The sequence below is a fragment of the Choristoneura fumiferana genome, chromosome Z, assembly GCF_025370935.1.
Source record: "Choristoneura fumiferana chromosome Z, NRCan_CFum_1, whole genome shotgun sequence".
NCBI classification, from domain to species: Eukaryota; Metazoa; Arthropoda; class Insecta; order Lepidoptera; family Tortricidae; genus Choristoneura; species Choristoneura fumiferana.
The window spans coordinates 23,897,563-23,917,391 of NC_133472.1; the positions used below are offsets into that span (position 1 = coordinate 23,897,563).

General features: G+C 38.3%; 1 protein-coding gene across 1 annotated transcript in view; it reads right to left on the minus strand.

Moving 5' to 3' along the window:
* Positions 1–2,016: 2,016 nt before the first annotated feature.
* The window catches only part of LOC141431854 (protocadherin beta-12-like), a 42,292-nt gene continuing 24,479 nt past the window's right edge, over positions 2,017–19,829 (minus strand). The window contains exons 3-15 of the mRNA XM_074093094.1: positions 17,860–17,949; positions 17,537–17,736; positions 17,259–17,459; positions 16,725–16,952; positions 16,418–16,606; positions 15,639–15,827; positions 15,156–15,302; positions 14,779–14,978; positions 14,458–14,578; positions 12,888–13,042; positions 11,521–11,693; positions 8,338–8,525; positions 2,017–6,916 (exon numbers count right to left, since the gene is read on the minus strand). Of these exons, the coding sequence (XP_073949195.1) occupies positions 6,839–6,916; positions 8,338–8,525; positions 11,521–11,693; positions 12,888–13,042; positions 14,458–14,578; positions 14,779–14,978; positions 15,156–15,302; positions 15,639–15,827; positions 16,418–16,606; positions 16,725–16,952; positions 17,259–17,459; positions 17,537–17,736; positions 17,860–17,949 (2,159 nt within the window). The 3' untranslated portion in view covers positions 2,017–6,838. The remainder of the gene's footprint in view (positions 6,917–8,337; positions 8,526–11,520; positions 11,694–12,887; positions 13,043–14,457; positions 14,579–14,778; positions 14,979–15,155; positions 15,303–15,638; positions 15,828–16,417; positions 16,607–16,724; positions 16,953–17,258; positions 17,460–17,536; positions 17,737–17,859; positions 17,950–19,829) is intronic.

Genomic DNA, 19,829 nt, shown 5'->3' on the forward strand with positions numbered 1-19,829 from the left:
TTAAGTCAACGCAATCAAGAGCTACAGTCATTATAAAGGTGTTTCCATACAAATCGCCTTAACAGAAAAAGTTATGGGGTACTTCCGGCTGTCCTATAAACTTGGAATTTTGTATAAAAGTAGCTCTTATAGCGAATTTTTATACATAAGAAAAATCTGAAAATCATAATTTTTCATGTCTGACTGTCTATGTCAATAAGCCATCTAAAATGACCCCACATTGCGTGCATTTTGCTTTTGAGCTTAGAACAGGCTCTGCTTACACGGGATATTCATAAATACCTACGTAAAGAAACCCTTGATGCGCGAGTCCGAGTCGAATTTAACCGTTTTATTTTAGTTCTTATCGAATACTTAAACAAAGATTCATCGATTTATCTGTGATAATGACGACGTTCCATATAAATATTCATCCCCTATTTCATCCCCTCGCAGGTAAAATTTTCAAAAACGCTTGAACAAATATCTATGAATTTTTGATAAGTGCCCAAATGCCAAGTTTCATAAAGAACCATCGATTTATCTTCGACAATAACGATCTTCCATATAAACTTTCATCCCCTATTTCACCCCCTCACAGGAAGATTTTTATTAAACGCGCGAACAAATATCTATTTATCTCTTATCACGTACCCAAATGCCAAGTTTCATAAAGAACCATCGATTTATCTTCGACAATGACGATCTTCCATATAAACTTTCATCCCCTATTTCACCCCCTCACAGGAAGATTTTTAAAAAAAATGTGCGAACAAATGTCTATTTATCTCTTAATCACGTGCCGAAATGGCAAGTTTAATAAAGATTCATCGATTTATCTTCGATAATGACGACCTTACCTTTAAACTTTCATCCCCTATTTCATCCCCTCACAGGTCAAATTTTCAAAAAAGCTCAAACAAATATCGACTTATTTCTTATTAAGTCCTTAATTGACAAGTTTCATGGTTTTATCTTTAACAGTGACGAACTTCCACCATATAAACTTTCATCCCCTATTTCACCCCCTCACAGGAATATAAAAAAAAAATGTGCGAACAAATGTCTATTTATCTCTTATTCACGTGCCGAAATGGCAAGTTTAATAAAGATTAATCGATTTATCTTCGATAATGACGACCTTCCATATAAACTTTCATCCCCTATTTCATCCCCTCACAGGTCAAATTTTCAAAAAAGCTCAAACAAATACCGACATTTCTTATTAAGTGCTTAAATGGCAAGTTTCATGGTTTTATCTTTAACAGTGACGAACTTCCACCATATAAACTTTCATCCCCTATTTCAACCCCTTAAAGCCTCTTTTTCGCGATAAAAGATAGCCTATATTCTATCCCAAGGTCTATTCTATCTCTGTACCAAATTTCATCAAAATCGGATCAGCGGTTTTGGCGTGAAAGCGTTATAGACAGACAGACAGACAGAGTTACTTTCGCATTTATGATATTAATATAGGTAGTATGGATTACAGTATATTCGTGCAAATAATGAATCTTGAAACAGTTTTATCTCTTACGGCAGGCAAACAGCCACAAGGAACGTCGTATGTACTCAATGTATGGGAGCGTTTAAACTTATTATTTTTTAATATTGTTAATTTAATTTAAAAAAGTTATTAATGTGCTAGGTAACCTACTTTCGATGCCAGTTTAAAGTTTTCAGATATCTGTTATATTATATTCACAGAATAATCGCCTACCTACACTTAACGATTACATCCTGTATAGGTTCTCTGTTCTTCTTACGTTTAGATAAGAAGTTGCAAGTTTGTCAAGTGAGACAGATTTGGATGTTTGTCCGTTACAATGTCCGTTACATTTTGTAATAAACTGATATCGATGCGAATTTTTGATAAGCTAAAAGAAAGAAAAGATTGTAAAGGAATTTAAACATCACACTGCAAGCTGCAAGTTGAACTTACTTACTAACTTATTTAAAAGCATCGTGCTTGTCTCATCCCACTTATACACTACTAAGGTTAGGTAAAACGACGGTGGTTAACGAAACATTTTAATAACAATTACAAACATTACATATCTAATCTAATTATTATTATTTATGCACATTTTAGATACATGGACCATCAGCCAAATATCTGGTTTACCACCCTAAATTTGATAATCGTTTGCATGTCATACATAAAACAATAATGCCAATAGACGTTTCTGTCAACTCAACTTGATAGTTCGACTTTAGCGACATAATAACATTCATTTGATAGTTCTTTACTTGATTACAAATTGATAGACCACTTATTTGGCTGATGATAGGTACCTACGATGGTATAAAGGCTTCTTTGTTAAGTTCACTATGAATGCAATGATAGTAATACTACATAAAGTAGGCTTTTCCATGTAACGACGAATTAAAATATGCAATTCTAGAGGGACAGAAAATGGTATCTTGCCAGGAGCGTTGTTTTTTTTTTATTTGAAGGCACAATGATTTTATAAGTAAAGATACGTCATATGCTCGCAAAACAACCGAAAAACATGCTCCTAGCGCGGCTGCAGCTTACGTATAATAATATCATGGGCAACTTGACACCAATTGACCTAGTCCCAAATTGAGCAAAGCTTGTACTATGGATACTAGGCAACGGATAAACATAGTACTTATGTATATATATATACATACACATTAAACATCCAAGACAGGAGAAAAATATTCGTATTATTCATACAAATATATGCCGGGACCTCAGACTTCGTAGTCAGATTCTCTAACCACTTGGCCATCCGGTCGTCGATATACAAGCTTTATGTCTCGGTTGCCCCGTTGTGTTATGAAAAGCATACGCTTGTCATTCTTCGAAGTGATATGGGGCTGGATACTCCAATTTGATGCCTTTTAAGCTTCGTTTTCGATGCGCTAATAATATATCTACCTCTTTTAATGTAATATATAACATCATTGTGAAGGCACTGTTTTATTTTGCAAATTTACCTAAAATGGGTACTGTTTATTAGTTTGCAGTTTTCCCTTGCACGGTTAAGGACATTATTCATGAGCCACCATGGAACCATTTCAAAAGAAAAGTAATTACGATTTTCCTTGTTAATAATTGCGACTAAGACGTTTACTGTGAAAAGGTTCTAAGGTGGCTCATGAATTAAAGTCCTTCCCACTACAGTCGCGGAATGAAAAGATTGACCTCCTTAAGGTCTGTTTTTGCTTGCTCAGTAAAAGTTATCAGTATCTGCTTTACCAGCCGAGTATGACATATTCCGTCATAATGTAATGTTATTCAAAAAGGTGACGTCATGTGCTTGCAACGTCTAAATGAATTTATTTGAAAACTGGTCACCCTGTTTATTCCGCCACTGCACTACATAAAATAAAAACTAAATTAGGTATTCTGTGGTTTTACATTGACCCCCTGTTTCACCATCCATTGATTAAATTAATTTGACGGATATGTGATGCCGTCTTTGTTTGTTTTGTTCGAAAAGACAGAAACGGCATCACATTTATCCGTCAAACAAAATTATTCAATGGGTAGTGAAACAGCCCCTTAAATTACGAGTTAGACGTCATTGAACAAGAACGAGTTTAGCAAAAGCTGAAGTCAAGCTTGTTCATATTGATTATTGCATGTTTGCAAGAACATTTTTTTTGGGTGTCATCATAAATGTGCGTACCGTAACAACGTGTTCTACTGTAATAATACTTGATTTACATGAAAAATTTAGTGCCTGTTTCACCACTTTTTGATAAATTTTAGGTGACAGATAAATGTGATGCTGTCTCTTTTAATCCAGAAAAAACAAACAGAAACAGCATCACAAATATATGTCACATAAAATTTATCACTGAACAGGGAGTTAGTCTTACAAACAGAGGCGTCTCATTTCGGATTAACATTATACAAATACTAATATGTTTTCTGGGTGAGTGCAACAGTGGCACAAGCCAAAATATAAAAACAACTAATAATGGGCTGTAATTATTGTATTTTTACCAGCGATTGTTACAGTTAATTAGCAGTTGTTTTTAGTACATTGTGTCTTAAGGGCGGTAAATAAGGAATTACGAACGAGCCCGAAGTCGAAGACTGAGGGCTTTAATGAGTTGATGTTCGTAATTCTAGTACCGCCCGTGCGACATACAATGTTTTTCATCACATTTGCGAGTAAAATTTTATATTTGTAAAAGAAAAAATATAATTGTTCCAAATATTGGCGATACCTTAGGCTGTGCTCTTGGCAGCGCCGCCCTCTACCTCCCCCTCCCTCAGCATGCGCCGCAACGTGCGTGTGCATGTAGACCATGTAGTCCTGCAGCAGCGCGCGCAGCGCCATCAGTACGGGCACGGACTCATTTACCGACCTTGGGCTTCATGGCAAGAAAATGTGTACGCGGAATGACTCATTAACCGACCACGGGTTTAATGACAAGAACATTAAGGTCGAGGGTTTTATTTGGGGGGTTGCAACGAAGGTAGCCTGCATGTTATGACACTGTTTACGAGCAAGTGTGATGAAAAATATTTTTACTAGTGCCACTTTTGCACTCACCCAGCGATTTAATCATTCATTTTCAAATGCATTATAACAAATTACAAGAGAGCACACAATATTAGCGATCTCTGTGGTTTGTATTTAAATAATAAGGTAGTAAAAAGTCATACAAATCTTAAATACAAATAATAAACAGTCTTAATAATCGATGTTTTTGTTAAATTATCTTAAAGAAGCCAGGTGACGTTTTATATGTATAATATATTTAAATCAAATGCGTTATTGATACATAATATCGTCACTACTTTTATTAAACTTGTAGCTTAAAATAGATAATTTTTCTGAGTGAACGTTATAGACATTACATCAAGGTTCAATTTTGTTGACATATTGATTTTAGATACGAGATTTTTTCAAAGTAGTGACGATATGATTCACCATCAAAATAAGAAAAATCTTTAAGAAAAACCGGTCAAGTGCGAGTCAGACTCACGTACCGAGGCTTCTGCATAATTTTGAAAGGAAGCTATCAAAGTTTGTATTTTATAATATTTCTATGAAAAACAAAGTTAATTAAAAATCAAACTGACTACCTATTAAAGTATATAAAGTTCAGCTGCTGACAGACAATTTACAAAGTTTTTTATTTTTCTCAAAGATAAACTCACGCTTGACCATATTCAATATATTTTTAACCCTGAGTTCGAGGTTTGTATGTTTAAAAATTCTAGAGACATAACTCAAATACAAATTACTTTTGTCTTATGGATACCAACATTAATTTTAAAATTTCTTAATAATCACGTAACGAAGCTTTGAGTAAATTAATTAAACAAGTGATCGTTTTCGGTAAGATTTAAATCAATATACATAATAGGTGTTATATTGGTCAATGCTACAGCAACAATTTTCTTCAACTTTTAGGAGTAATAAACCTTAGAAGCGCAGCGTGGGACGTCCACCAACGAGATGGACGGATGACCTGGTTAAATTCGCGCGTTCACGGTGGATGCAAGTCGCTTCCAACCGAAGCTACTGGAGGCCTATGTCCAACAGTGGACGTCCTATGGCTGGTATGATGATGAAGAAACCTTAGAAATTAAGTAACACGTAATGCGGCAATTACACCGAGTCGCTCGCCGCATGCTGCATGCGGTGACCGCAAAAGTGTATAGAACACGGTAGTCGGCTGCATTCGGCGAGCGACAGCTGTCACCGCCTTAATATGGCCGCCGCAGTAGGCGGACAGACTAATGTAAAGACGACGTTCCTTCCCCCAAGTAGTTTGACATAAGTTCGGCGACCGCGTTAGGTGAACGATTCAGTGTAATGGCCGCATATATCACCCTTAAGAAACTCGGCAAGTAATAATATAACAATATTTTAATTAAAACTTATAGTTATTTCACTGTATTATCTACGCCAACAACATAAATTATATTAATGGTATCTCTGCCTCTGTTGCTTACATATAAATCACCTTTATACACTGCACAAAATTGAACCTTATGTTATGTATGATTTGGTAAAAGGTAATCTGCAGATACTTACACTAATAGCTAAAAATCTTACTTATTTCTACAATACTTCTTACATTTTTCTTCAATAGTTTAACATACAACGACCAAAATCTTCAAAATGCTAGAATCGATAGAAATACTTTCTTCCCAATTTTTATAAACATACTCGTATAAAGCACAACCTCAGAAGCGCACTTTCAGGTTTTATTAAAAATAAGTATTCTGAAAGTGAACATTCCTTACTAGTGATGGTTTGGGTTTGTAGGTACAGTCGTCGTCACGTAAAAATCAAAACCGTCTCTTAAAAACATACAAACACCCACTTACGTGATTGACAACACGGCTGCGTCTGGACATTTTTAATAATCTGGACATCTCCTATGTTTATTATGATGGCGGCTGTAAAGTAGCAGCTATTTTAATTGACACGGTTGAAGATCTAAAAAACATATACACGCGACTCTACTGCAAAGAGAATATGTGCTAGCGTAAATCATTTTGAGCTTTTTTAAAATATTTGTAGACGGTCACTGTACAGGCTTTCATTTGTACGATTTGGAAGACAGTATTATCCACAGCGCCAGGCATGCTTGCTTTTTGTTTTAACAACAAGCCTTTTAGAAGATAAAAGAGCTTGGACTCGTATTTTATATTGTAATTTCAAGAATATACTCCATTGAATTCACAGTTGCGTGACAGCTAAATAGTATAGTTTAGTTAACTTCCTATGACCAACTACTTTTACAGTTTTGTCTGAATACTTGAATTCAATTAAAGAAGAAAAAGTAGGATTTTTTTGATCTTATTGGCAACACAAATTTTGAAATGCAATTTCATTATTTGACAGACGCGAGCGGGTCAGAAGTAAACGGTGAGATTCATATGTTCCGCCACGGTCGGATTCGTTGCTTCGTTCACCTCGCCCTCACCACTTCCCTGTCAACAAAAAATATCAATTAAACCTGGTAACAGATGGGACAAATGGAAACTTTCGTACGCAGTGATTTTACATAGGTACAGTCAGCAAAAAAATATATACATACGTTTAAAGTGCCAAAAATATACTGGACTTTATTGCCTGAACATTAAGGTCGTGTATACATATTTTTTGCATTTTGGATGTATTCATATCTTTGTTGCTGACTGCACGGTCAAGGACTGTAAATTCATGAGCCACTATGGAACCTTTTCAAACGAAAAGTCATGACGACTTTCCTTGTTAATTAAAGATCCGTTTATATCTACAGACATTGAGCGTGCCAGACACGTGGCGTGGTAGACAAAATAATATTCTCCTATACAGAGTGTCTATTAACGTATTTATATCTATCGTTACACGGCCGCGCAAACGCCGACAGACACGGGCCGTACGCGGCCAGTATTCGCGGAAAGAATATTTTCCCTGTGCGGTTCATGTCTGTGGCTACCCGGCGGCAGTGTGAAGTGAATAGGGCAACGGAACCGTGCAGACGTCTTTTGTTTGACGCAGACGACGGTGTCTTGTCGTTGTCTACCCTAGCACGTGTCTGGCACGCTTAGATGTTGATAAACGGTGTCTGGCGTTGTCTGCCCCAGAACGTGTCTGGCACGCTCAATGTCTGTAGATATAAACGGACCTTAACCACTAACTATCGTCACGTCACTATGACGTTTTCTGTGAAATGGTTCCATGGTGGCTCATGAATGAATGTCCTTGACCGTATCTATGCAACGACTATGTTAGGTACTGTTTATTGACGGTATCGCTACCCGCCTGCCTTGTATACATTTGACATGGTCGCGAGAAACAACTAGTGATAGCTTGCGCGTTTGGGAAAGCATATCAGCGTGTGATGCAACTCGTTGCAGTGATAGATCACCTTTAAATGACTTCAATGTATGTCAGGCGGCTGGATGGAAGCCAAGTATAGAAAATTGAAGCGTAACATAATACGTTCAGTAGTGGACGGATTGTTTGACATTGGTTATGTATTATGTATGAGAGATTCCGCTGTAGAAGTTTTTCAATATCGATTTTGATTCACAGTATCTGGTATTTTTTGATGCTAATATAATAAAGTACCTATGACCTATATACTGTGTCGAATAGTCAATTTTATATAATTAACAGACAGTTTTTTTCCAATGATCTTAGCAGTAGGGCCGATTTTCTTGCATCCGCAATAGCACTTTAAACCATTCTGGTAGCTTTTCATTTAATTTCTCTAAACAAATCAGCTGAGAATTGACTAAAATGTAATCCTTCAAAGAATTTACTCTTTCTAAAATATTTCAAATATTTGGTACTTTTTTGGTAGAAAGTTTCAAATGTCAAAGGTCAAAAGGGAATCACCCATATTATGACAATGTATGTTTACCTGATCGCCGTCGTCCCAGCTGAGTTTCTTGACGCGTGCGGGTATGGTGGCACTAGGCCAGGCCACTCCAGACCTTCCGCCCGCGCGTTGTAAGTGATCGCTCATGAGCGCAACGGGCGGCGCCTCGGGCGGCGCGGGCGCCACCTTACCCTTCGGCAGACGCTGCGATTGCCGCCCCACTGTCGCATCTATAAATTAAAAGAAAAAAATAGAATAAAGCAACCAAATGTGAGTCGGGCTGGAGCACCGAGGATACCCTACGGCCGCTTGTAGACGTCCGTTGTTTTCACCGGACAATGGATCGTTTTTTACGGTGTTGTATGGCTTTGTCGTCGGACAAGAGTCCGGTGCATGTACACACATCCATTGTAACCATACAACACCGCAAGTCCGGCAAAAAAAAACGGTCCGTTGTCCGGTTAAAACACGGAGGTCTAGATGAGGCCTACAGCCCTACAGGTTTTTAAACGGACTTTAGACGGCCGTATCTACGTGTACAAATATTTATTTTTATAGAGCTAGCCGAGCCCGGCTTCTAAGCAAAATGTACGAAGGGTAGGGTCATATGAACCGACTTAAAAAGAATGATTGAAGTTCAAAAAAATAGGACTTCAATATATTGGTACCTATTTGAAAGTAAGTAGGTAATTTGAACAAGATTTAAAATGTTTTTTTATGGATCCACAACGAAATAAAGTAGTGAAAAGGGTCGCTAGCAGGGGTTGGACACTCCGCAGTTAAGGTACGTTCGGCCGGCGCACCCAACCATTGGGTGCACGGCAGTGGGTTGCCGCTTAGCTCGCATGCTGGACGCGGCGCGCGTGATTTGTGTAGGTGCCTACCAACTTATTTTTTTGCAAACTATGACTTCGAAATTGTTTACGGCTGTATAAATAAAAAGAAGATGAAAGAATCGGAATTATCATTTTTCAACCTTCCGAAAGATAGGTTTTGAAAGGTTCCATTTTCTTGCATTTAATTTAAACCATCATATAGTAAAATACTCTGTAAGAGTAGTAGGTGTATAATGAGAACAAGATTGTTAGGTATATAGTTTTGCGACAGGTAGGTACCTACTTATTTAGTAGATTTTCGTATGGTTTACAATCAAAGTAGATTCCTTATTGATTGAATACCGTTTAATTCACCTAAAAGTAAACACTTTAGACCCACTTTAAAACAAATTACAATTGCCTAAGTAACTAAGTTTGCTCAAATTTTTGTTTTTAAGTAAGTTGGCACTTTGTCAAGCCAACTTAAAACAAAGTAAACAAAAATATCACTAAAGATTGAACAAAGAGGTACCTACTACCAAATGGTTGCTGTTGCTGATAAAATATTGTTGTTTTGTAGCTTTAGCCATTAATAGTACACTAGATGAAAACCCGGCTGCGCTCGGGTAAAATGTAGACTCGTAATAATGTTTGAAAAAAATTTTGCCAGTAAAGACTGTCGTACTTATCGAAAAATCTGACGTATATTCCCAGCCTTAATTATTATCACAAACACTTTAACGGCTAACCTACGTATCGGTATTTCACCAGTAGATAATTCTCCTAAATCTTATTTGCCTAAGTAACTATGATGTCTCTGTCTCATAATCAAAAAAATTAGACCTAAAGGGCCCCATATACGGTACGATTCGTCTGTGCGATCGATCTGATGAAAATCGATGAATCGTACCGTGTGTGGGGCCCTTAAGAGGTCACAATGGAGAACGAAATGCAAACCTGTGACACCTGTGACACGTGATGACGTGACACTAACGCCACTTTGATGTGATGACTTTGACGTGTTTACTTCGCAACGACATTATAATACTTAGTAATTTATTCAAGTTTATATTGAAAATACTCGATAATCCGAATTTTCCCCCTACAAGTTGTCGACTCGGATTGACAAATTTTTTACGCTCTTCAATTTGATGTGCATTTCGTTCGAGTCTACCGTAGACCGGTACGAAATTATTAATTAGTATACATTACTGCAGAGGCCATGAAGTAACGAGTCCAGCAATCCCTGTTCTGGCCGATTTCCGAGCATGTTTGAGAAAAGTTTATTTACTTATTTATTAAAGGTATTATTGAATTCATAATTAGTACCCACTGTTATCTTTATTCATCGGCGAGTGGGAACCCTGTGCTCTGCTCGCCAAACCGGTTTCGAGTCAACGGTGCCCAACGGAATATGAACGCTCGTGTAACATGATAAGTTTCAATTTCGCGTGCAAGTCGTAGGAGTAGGCAACGATTTATACCTAAACTTGACTTTTGTTCGAGAGAGTCCCTTCTGTACGGTAGTACTATTAGTTATTCTGTGTCGCTCGCCGCAATCCTTTAGTGGAACTGCCAATGACTGAAATGTACAGCTTTCTTAGGGTTGTTTTTTGTCTTATATATTTTGTAAGATATCATTTTACAAAATTTCAAGCCCAGAATCCTATTCATTTGGATAAAAAAAATCGTTGTATTTTTTTTTAGCTAAACTAATAGTTCGATTTCTTTGAAATTTACCTAATAAATAGTAATTCATTAAAAAAAACAAGGTTCCTTAGTTGTCTTTATAGGTTTAAAAATTATTTATTTATTTATTTATGTATTTGGGCACAAACGGTACAATAAAACTTACATTGTAAACAATGACATCAAACATTGACCAACAAAGTTGCCACAGGTTATTAATTCCCAATAATAAAGTATAAAACGGGTAAAGAAATAACAAACACACAAAGAAAAGAAAAAGGCTACGACTTGCAAAAGAGAGAACGTGCATATAACCCATTCTCAAAAAAATGGCATAACATTACTTAGCTACTACTAATGACAGTCTTATATTTACTAAGAGAAATGCTAAATATATCAATATCAGAGAATTTGCTGTTATACATTTTACAAACTCGTTTAATGAATGAGTTCGCAGCATATTTGCGATGAGTAAAGGGTACATGAAGCATACAATTAAGATTTCTCGAATTCAGACGAGGTACTCTCAAACCTAATTTACTCAAAAGATACGGGGAGTCAATCTCATTTAATAATATTTTTAATAACATGACCTGATCTCTGAACGTGCGCCTACTCTCGAGAGATGCAATTTCCACATCAAAATGTTTTAATTTTTTTTTATACTTAGGAGATAGAGACAACCTTATCCATAGTCTTAGATCCAAAAAGCAATACTGACTCCGGGGCGGCGCGGCGTGCGCGTCCCGCAGGTCGAGGCTGCTGGTGGAGTTGGCGAGGATGGTGCTGGCACCCGCGCTGACGCTGAGCAGCGAGCCGGAGCTGGCCGCGCCCAGTGCCGCGCCCGGTTTCTCCGCCGGCAGCGCCGCCGTGGGGGACGACTTCGAACGTTTCCTGTAATCAAAACAGACAGGTAGATAGAAGATAGATGCTACCATCTTTTAACAAGCCAAGTCAAATCTTGAAAGCTAAATTTGACCCACTTCCACTGATTCGATTGAGTTGAAATTTGAAATTTGGCATACTTATGTAAGTCTGGTGACAGTACAATAATTTGGTAGTGAAATCCTGGTAGAACGGCCAGGATCATCTACCTTCCTACAGATGTACCTACCTAGTTCATAATGGTTTTCCATCGCATTTTATCGGAAAAGTTCGTATTTATCGTGCTCACTCAATTAACTTCAGTACAGTCAAGGGCAAAGATATCGACACTGGCAAAGTTGCAAAAATATGAACACACGGCCTTAATGTTAAGTGCATAAAGTCGTGTATACATATTTTTGTAACTTTGGCTGCGTCGATATCTTTGCCCTTGACTGTACCCACCGTACAGCCGTTTTGACACTAAATAATAAAGATCAATATTAATGGATATGAAAATGTCATACGGTTAATACAATAATTGATTGATACTTCGGGTGCCGTCGTATTCCGATTGAGATCCGACTTTTCCCCGCTAGAGACACTATGTACTATATCTGTACATTACGTGTACCTAATACATGTAACCAGCAGCAACGCGTCCCGGTTTCGCTGAGAACAACAACAGTGCGACAGCTTATTATCGTACTAATATTATAAATGCGAAAGTTTGTATGTGTGTTTGTGTGTATGTTTGTTACTCCTTCACGCTTAAACGGCTGGACGGATTTGGATAAAATTTGGTATGTAGATAACTGGACATCTCGAATATAGGATAGGGATAGAGATAAAATCTCGAAATAACAACCGCTGGGCTTAGAGTTATGAAATTTGGCATGGTTGTTTTTAATGCAACGGCAATGAAAAGCACGATGTAATTCCCACGGGAATTTTGTAAAATCCCTGAATTTCAATTCAACTGCTGTGTCTAATCTTTTACGTGTGCGGAGCCACGGGTAAACAGTAGTTGACAAAGTATATTAGCGGGATAGCGTGACACTTTCTCGGCCCGGATAATAGTACCAACATGGAAATATCGACCCTGTTTTTCGTGTAAACGCCCATAGAAGCACGTTCTATGGGCGTGTACACAAAAAATAGGGTTGGTATTTCCATGTCGGTATTATCCGGGCCGGGAAAGAGTGTCACCCGCCGGATACTCACGTCCGGTATATGTAGGCGAGCGCGAGCGCAATCAACGCGAGCACGACGAGTGCAGCGAGCGCGAGCGCGCCCGCGAACACGAGCACGCCGCCCGCGCGCGGCTCCCGCGCCGCCAACAGCCGCGAACTCACGTGCACGATCACCGGCACCGACGTCTGCGGACAAAGTCACACTGACTTTCCAGATACAGGGTACTAGATGTAGAGCGTAATGGTTTACCATCCTATTTCATCGAAAAGTTTGTATTTATCGTGCTCTCAATTACGGTACAGCGCGGCGCGCGCCAAACTTCTAGCTCTCTGAAGTTGCAACGCGCAGGTGTATACAGTGTCAGCAACATTCTAATATAATCCTACTAGGTAATAGTATAAATGGGAAAGTTTGTATGTTTGGATGTTTGTTACTCAATCACGCAAAAATTGCCGTTATTATATTACCTGGATTAACAGTATCTATGCTACTTTTTATCCCGGAAAATTATACCGTTCCTGCGAGATAGCGATATCCGAATCATACGTAGACGAAGTCACGGGCAAAAGCTAGTATATAATAATAATTTAAGTGTATCATTTATTTTTCATTAGCGATTGACAACTTGTGTGTAACTGATAATAAGTAACTATCACATTTCAATAGGCTTAACAATCATATATGTATGTAGCAATAACAATAACAAATAACAAAAGCCAACAACTTAAAACAGTAACGTAACGACGAACAATAACAAAAAAATATACTCGCGACGCGAACAAACCAAATATACACGCGGCAACTGCTAAACGAAACACGTATTGCGTAGAAGTACTCGGTCCACACAGACCTACGCGTAATAAACATGACGAGCGCGGTACAGTCATTTGCTCACAAGTTTATGAACTCGACTGTACAGCGCAGGAGCGAGCGGGGGTGCGCTCTCCCGTCCGTACCCGCTTACGCCCCGCAGATACTATTGCGACGCGAATCGCCTCGTGTTCAGAGCGAGCTAGAAGTTTCTCGCGGGCTATACAATACACATCTTCTTCTTCTCTTTCAAAATATGGCTTTTCTGTCCTAATTAATAGGACAATTTTGAGAGGGACGTTGTACGGTGATTGTAGTTTTTGGAACTTAATTGTAAAATTCCAGAAACCACATGGAGACAACTTGCGCATTAAAAAAGGTCAGTCACGAGAACAATATAGAATTTTGTGATCACTGTTCACTGGTAAGGTTAATCACTGCATAAAACACTATCAAAATTATACTTCAACTAGCCAAAGAAACAGAAATAGCAAAATTAGATACTGTCTACATCCGCCATGTTCGAATGCTACAAATCGAATCTGCTCGAATCGAGCTGTCTGTCAATCTTCACTAAATGGAAAGGCACCATAAGATATTTTTCTGACTAGCATGCGCTTAATATTTTCCAAAAACGGACCATTTTGTACTAGATTTTACTTGGCAACGGTTCTCGGCCTGTTTTATTAAAAAATAACTTTATTGTGGATTGTGGCGAGATCCCGCTGTATATCACCATGGGTACAGATTTTTGCTGCCAGTTTGACTAAGATTAAACCAATAGACTTACCTGTCTCGGTGGGGAACCCGAGTCAACAGCGGTGGCCACGACATGTAACACCGAAGAGTTGAGCGCAGCAAGAGCGTTCTGCCGCATGAACATTTCACCGGCGTCGTTTATGTAGAACATACTGTCAAGGCAATTACAGTTATCAAAATTACAGGAATTATGATCTTGGAGTGCTTATTTTCTGCGTTTCTTGTAAATTTTGCGTACGCTCGAAATTGCAACATTATTATTTTTCCGATAATAAGCTAGGTGCCGGCTTTTGCAATAACGTACTACTGTACTATCTAGTCAGAACGAAGTGTATTATTCCCAGCTTCCTACCTGGCATCGGACCCCCTAAGCGTGAGGGTAACATTATCCCCCGCATCTCCATCGAACACCTCCAGCCGGCCGACGGGCAGCAACCCCCCTCCCCCGCCGTCGCCTTCCGCCTCCACCCGAAACTCGTACTGCGGGTACTTGAAACGCGGCTCCCACTCATTCACGTTCAGCACAGTTATGTTTATTGACGCGGTGTCGTTCTGAAATTGACCACCACGGAGTAAAGTAAAAATACACATCAACAGTTTTTCTTGATTTATACTTCTATCAACATCGGGAAAAGCTCTATGTGTGTGGAATTTTAGCTTTAAATCTGAACTTGAATTCCAATTTGGTCAAGCGTACCGCATGCATAGTATAGAGCATCGTATACTTACGTCAATACCATCCGTAACCATAACTTGGTAATTGTACTCTGGGGTAGCCTCGTAGTCCAGTGCTCGGCGAAGTAACACTTCACCCGCGCTGTTGATTGCAAACTTATCCAAGAAACTGCGATCGGATACGTAGAACTGAAGAGGAGGCTGTCGATAAAAAACAACCATATTTAAATGACAGACAGGTACAGAGTAAAATGTATGAAGTTGGCGTGGTCTGTTCGACGATCAAAACAAAATAAAATTGTCGAAATTCATAATAAAGCGTTCCGAGATCATGTCACCAGAGATGTTTTTGTCATTTTATAAGGTCTGTCTATTGGGTAGTTGATGGCCCTCTAGACCTCTTATCTTCCACCAGGCTGACTAATAAGTAAATCTCCCAAAAGGAGTAAGTATCATAAAAATAGGTGTGTACAGGTCCAAACAAAATAATATCACAAAGAATGAAGTTTGTATTTTTTTACGGTGCTAGGTACTCACACTATCTCTTGATGCGTGGGGTTCAGTGTTGAGTGTGATGAGCACGGTCCCGGGCGGCGCGTGTTCGGGAACACGAGTTGCGAAGGCACGTCGCGTGAACCGGACCGCGCGGCGACTAAGTGCTCCAGACCGCTTGCTGATTGATACAGTCGCAAGCGCATAACGGTCCGAATTGTCCACTTGGGTTGCCTTGGAAATGAAAATGAATTACAGAGTTAGTAAAGGTCCTCTTAATTGTACAATCATATTAATTCTAGTAAATGGAGCCACCCAGCGTAGAGCTTAGTAGAGTTGCTGTTTATGGAGTGGAGCAAGCAATTTGCAATACAGATCCTATTTATAATTGATGGCTCTGTTCTTTTTTCTAGTGAACTTATTCCCAAAATCAAAAGGAATTTACAGAAGTGGGAATACCATTTTCGTGAGCAGTGCTTTCACCATCCAGGGGTGTACGGATCTGGTACAGACCCGCCCATCTAAGCTCGTCTTTTATGGACACCTTGGTTTGACTCTGCCAACCTTACAAGAAATGTGTTGTCTCTTCTTTAAAGGTTTATTCCGACACATCCCCACAAACAAACAAACTTTGGCATATTTTTGAGTTAAACCATCATAACTATGTGAGATTTGCCAGAAGATAGAACACTTGTCCTATTTGTTGTTGAAATGTGTTTGGAACTCAGACTTCAAAAGTTTTTGGGGGTTTGGGTCATCATTATAAATATATATATAGATATTTATTATCAATAATACTGTAATGTGTCATCTGTAATACTTACTCTTATAACAACAGTGACTGGCGCATTAGCTTGCAGTAATTGTTTAGTGACAGCAACTCTGCCAGTTTCTCTGTCAACAATCACCATTTCTCTTTTGTCACCAGTGACAGTGTAATATAGAGGAGCGTTAATACCAATGTCTTGGTCCATGGCTGTTATGGGACCAGGTGCTGTGTCAAGGATTGTCCCCTGAAATGTCAATTTTTTTTCTTTCTGAACAATTCATCTACATTTTATACTAATTCTTATTTTATATACATTATAAGTTTAATTTTTATATTTTTTAAGTGATGTTTAATGGTATTACCTCAACAGCATCATCAGGTAAAAGCGCAGTATAATGGTCATGACTAAATTTTGGATTTTGATCATCTGCATCTAGCACTTCTACATACAGACTGGTGTCATTATGCAAGGGAGGTCGACCCTGGTCCTGAGCCCTTAATATCACAGTAAAGTTGCTGAGAGTTTCATAGTCTAAAGGTTGTTTTACCACTAGTATGCTATCAAGCTCATTTGCAAAGCCAAAATATTCCTGTAGAAGAAAAATGTGAGTCAAAAAAGGAGAAATTTACAATTTAAATTTCATTATAAATATGAAACAAGTTATGAAACAAATCATTAATAATAAATAACATTCGCTCAAGAACAGCACAACATATACAAAGTAACAATATCGCTTGTGCAAGTGATTCATGAAGCATAGCAAGGCAGTCATATAGCAAAATAATTAGACAGACAAAGAAATACACAAACACTAAGATCATGTGGCAAACATAGCTTGTCTGTCACCAAAGAAAATATCTAAAAATAAAGCTAATAATATAGAATGTATACAAACAGAATTTGGTCCAGGCATCACAGCATAATGGATAGTAGCATGAGGCCCAGCCTGGTCTGCATCTGTGGCTCTCAGAGCAGGCAAAACTCGAGAGCCCACTGCAGTCAATTCCGATAGCCTTACTCGGTATGGGGAGCCCACCCACACAGGGGCATTGTCATTGACATCCCAAACACGCACTGATACTGGTATAATGAAACTCTGAAAATTAAAAAGTAATATAACTTGTTAGTTTAAAAGCACCTAATTTTTGAAAGAAGAAGAGATAAATTTCCCACCGGGTCTGTTGTTCGGCGACGATCACAACGGACATTCACATAAACATTTGAGGGGCCCCTTTTTTCCTCTCGATCAAGGGCTCTCAACAATGTTAAGTTTTTAGTGCCTGGTGCAATGCCCAATGCTGCATCTTTCTCTTGTAATTTAAGTGATATATTTCCATCTTCTTCACTAGGATCTCCATTTACACTAAGGGTACCTAGAGCATACATAAAATTTGATTAGACAGGTTTCAGGAGGGCTAAGTCAGTTAAGATTTGGTTTAAAATATTAAACATAGTAGGTACAAGTAAAAACATGAACTTCTGTGAACATTTCGTACCTATAACGCTGCCAATCGGCGTATCTTCGCTGATAAAGAAACTCTCTACAGCGCCGCCGTTCATTAGGTAACAGCGACTGTCTTGAATAGCTGTAAAAATGTCGACACATGTTAGGAAACTTCATCTGACAAATATTTGCCACCATTTGGCTTAACACATTGACGTGAGTATTCGTTATTTATAGAAAGTTCATAAACATAAAAAATAAAATCTTGTTTTGAATAACAAAGTTTGACAAGTTCAACTTCAACATGACTTCAATTTCAACTTTTTTGTTTTTGGCAACCGGTCGCCTTAGGTTAGCAACCACTACTGCCAATGACTCCTGACAGCAGCAAAAGTGTATATTGTGTTTGACCAGTTTTTAAAAAACAGTTTCTAAACATTGGGTGCTTGGAAGTGCTTGTTGTGTACCTAAAATGGACATACACAGACATTGAGACAATACAAAACATTTAGACGGTACAAAACATTAACAGCCTTATTCATAAAAAGTTAGAGCCACCTTGAAGGCTCCTTGAAGGCCCGATGCTAAAAAAACATGATTCATAAACGTCTGTTAGCGCTAATCAGTCGATCAAGGCTCTGCTAAAGTTAGAGGACCGTAGACCCTCCTTTATCTCCCTGCTAAGTCACAAAATGGCCGCCACAAGTTTGAACAGCTGACTTTGACAAGAGCAAAAAACCATACCGAAGATTTTATAGTGAAGGCAGGGCTACGTAAAGATTAAAAAAAAAAAACTGGAAAATTTATTTCAGGAATTTGTATTTAAAAATCCTCTAAATTAGCAACAATAAATAAACAATAAATATTAAAAAAAATAGGATGATTAACATAATTATGACTTTTTGCACAACATAAACATGCGGATCGGAAATGCGCGGAAAAACAAACATCTCGCTTTTTATTTTTTTTCTGCTAATATGCTGTCACTGCTGTCAATTTTTTTTTTAATTATCGATTAGGCCATTTTTTTGTCTTTGATTTGTCAATGTGGCCAACATAACGCGTCTAATCCGTCTATCAGCAGCTCAACAACTAGCAGACTGCTAGCAAGTGTTTATGAATCATACTTCTTGACAACCGTCTATTAAGCTTAATCAGTCTGCTAAGTAACAGACCGATCAAACCTCAATTAAGGTTTTTTTATGAATAAGGCTGTAAGACAGTACAAAACATTGAGACAATACAGGTTGGATCCAAGGGAGAGACAAAAGCGAAGAAAAGCGTCTAAAGTTATTTTTTTTCTATTGTGATGTATTTAATCATTAAGGTCAGGATTTTTTTGTTAGAGGAGGCAAGAAGTAGAAGGGATCAAGTTACAAGTTAGTTTGATTGACAACTCTAAATTAGTGCTGCCAACAACTCGGAACATAATACGCCATTTTTCACATCTTGAGTAGCCAGCAGCTGGGCTACTCCGAAACTCGAAACTCGAGGTTCGTGTCGTGCGGTCCCTCTGACACTTACACTGTTTGATACGAGAGCGAGAGAGACCGCACGACACGAACTTCGAGTTTCGGAGTAGCCCTGCTGGCGCGCTAATTTATTATTGTCGAGCTAGAGCGCCTGAAATCTTTTTAACTTTTTAATTTTTCGCTGACCATAAGCTATGCACTTCACCTTCTGATATGTAAAGAATAATGTCAACTTTTACGGACATTTTTGAGAAAAATATTTTTGATACACATATAAATATTGACAACAATAAATTACGTATGGAAAGCTATGGTAAACATGGCGGCCACAGGGCCACAATGGCATCTACTATAGATCTACGAATTCATACGCGATAGCGGAAATTCACGGAATTACAAATATTTGAACTTCACTTTGATCTGTCACTTTCACTTCAACACGAAAAAAGCGAGAGATAGGATCAAATGTTGTGATTACAATTTTAAATTAAATTTATGGTATTAAAATACGTCGATTTCTAATAAATTACATGACAACGAAATATTTCCA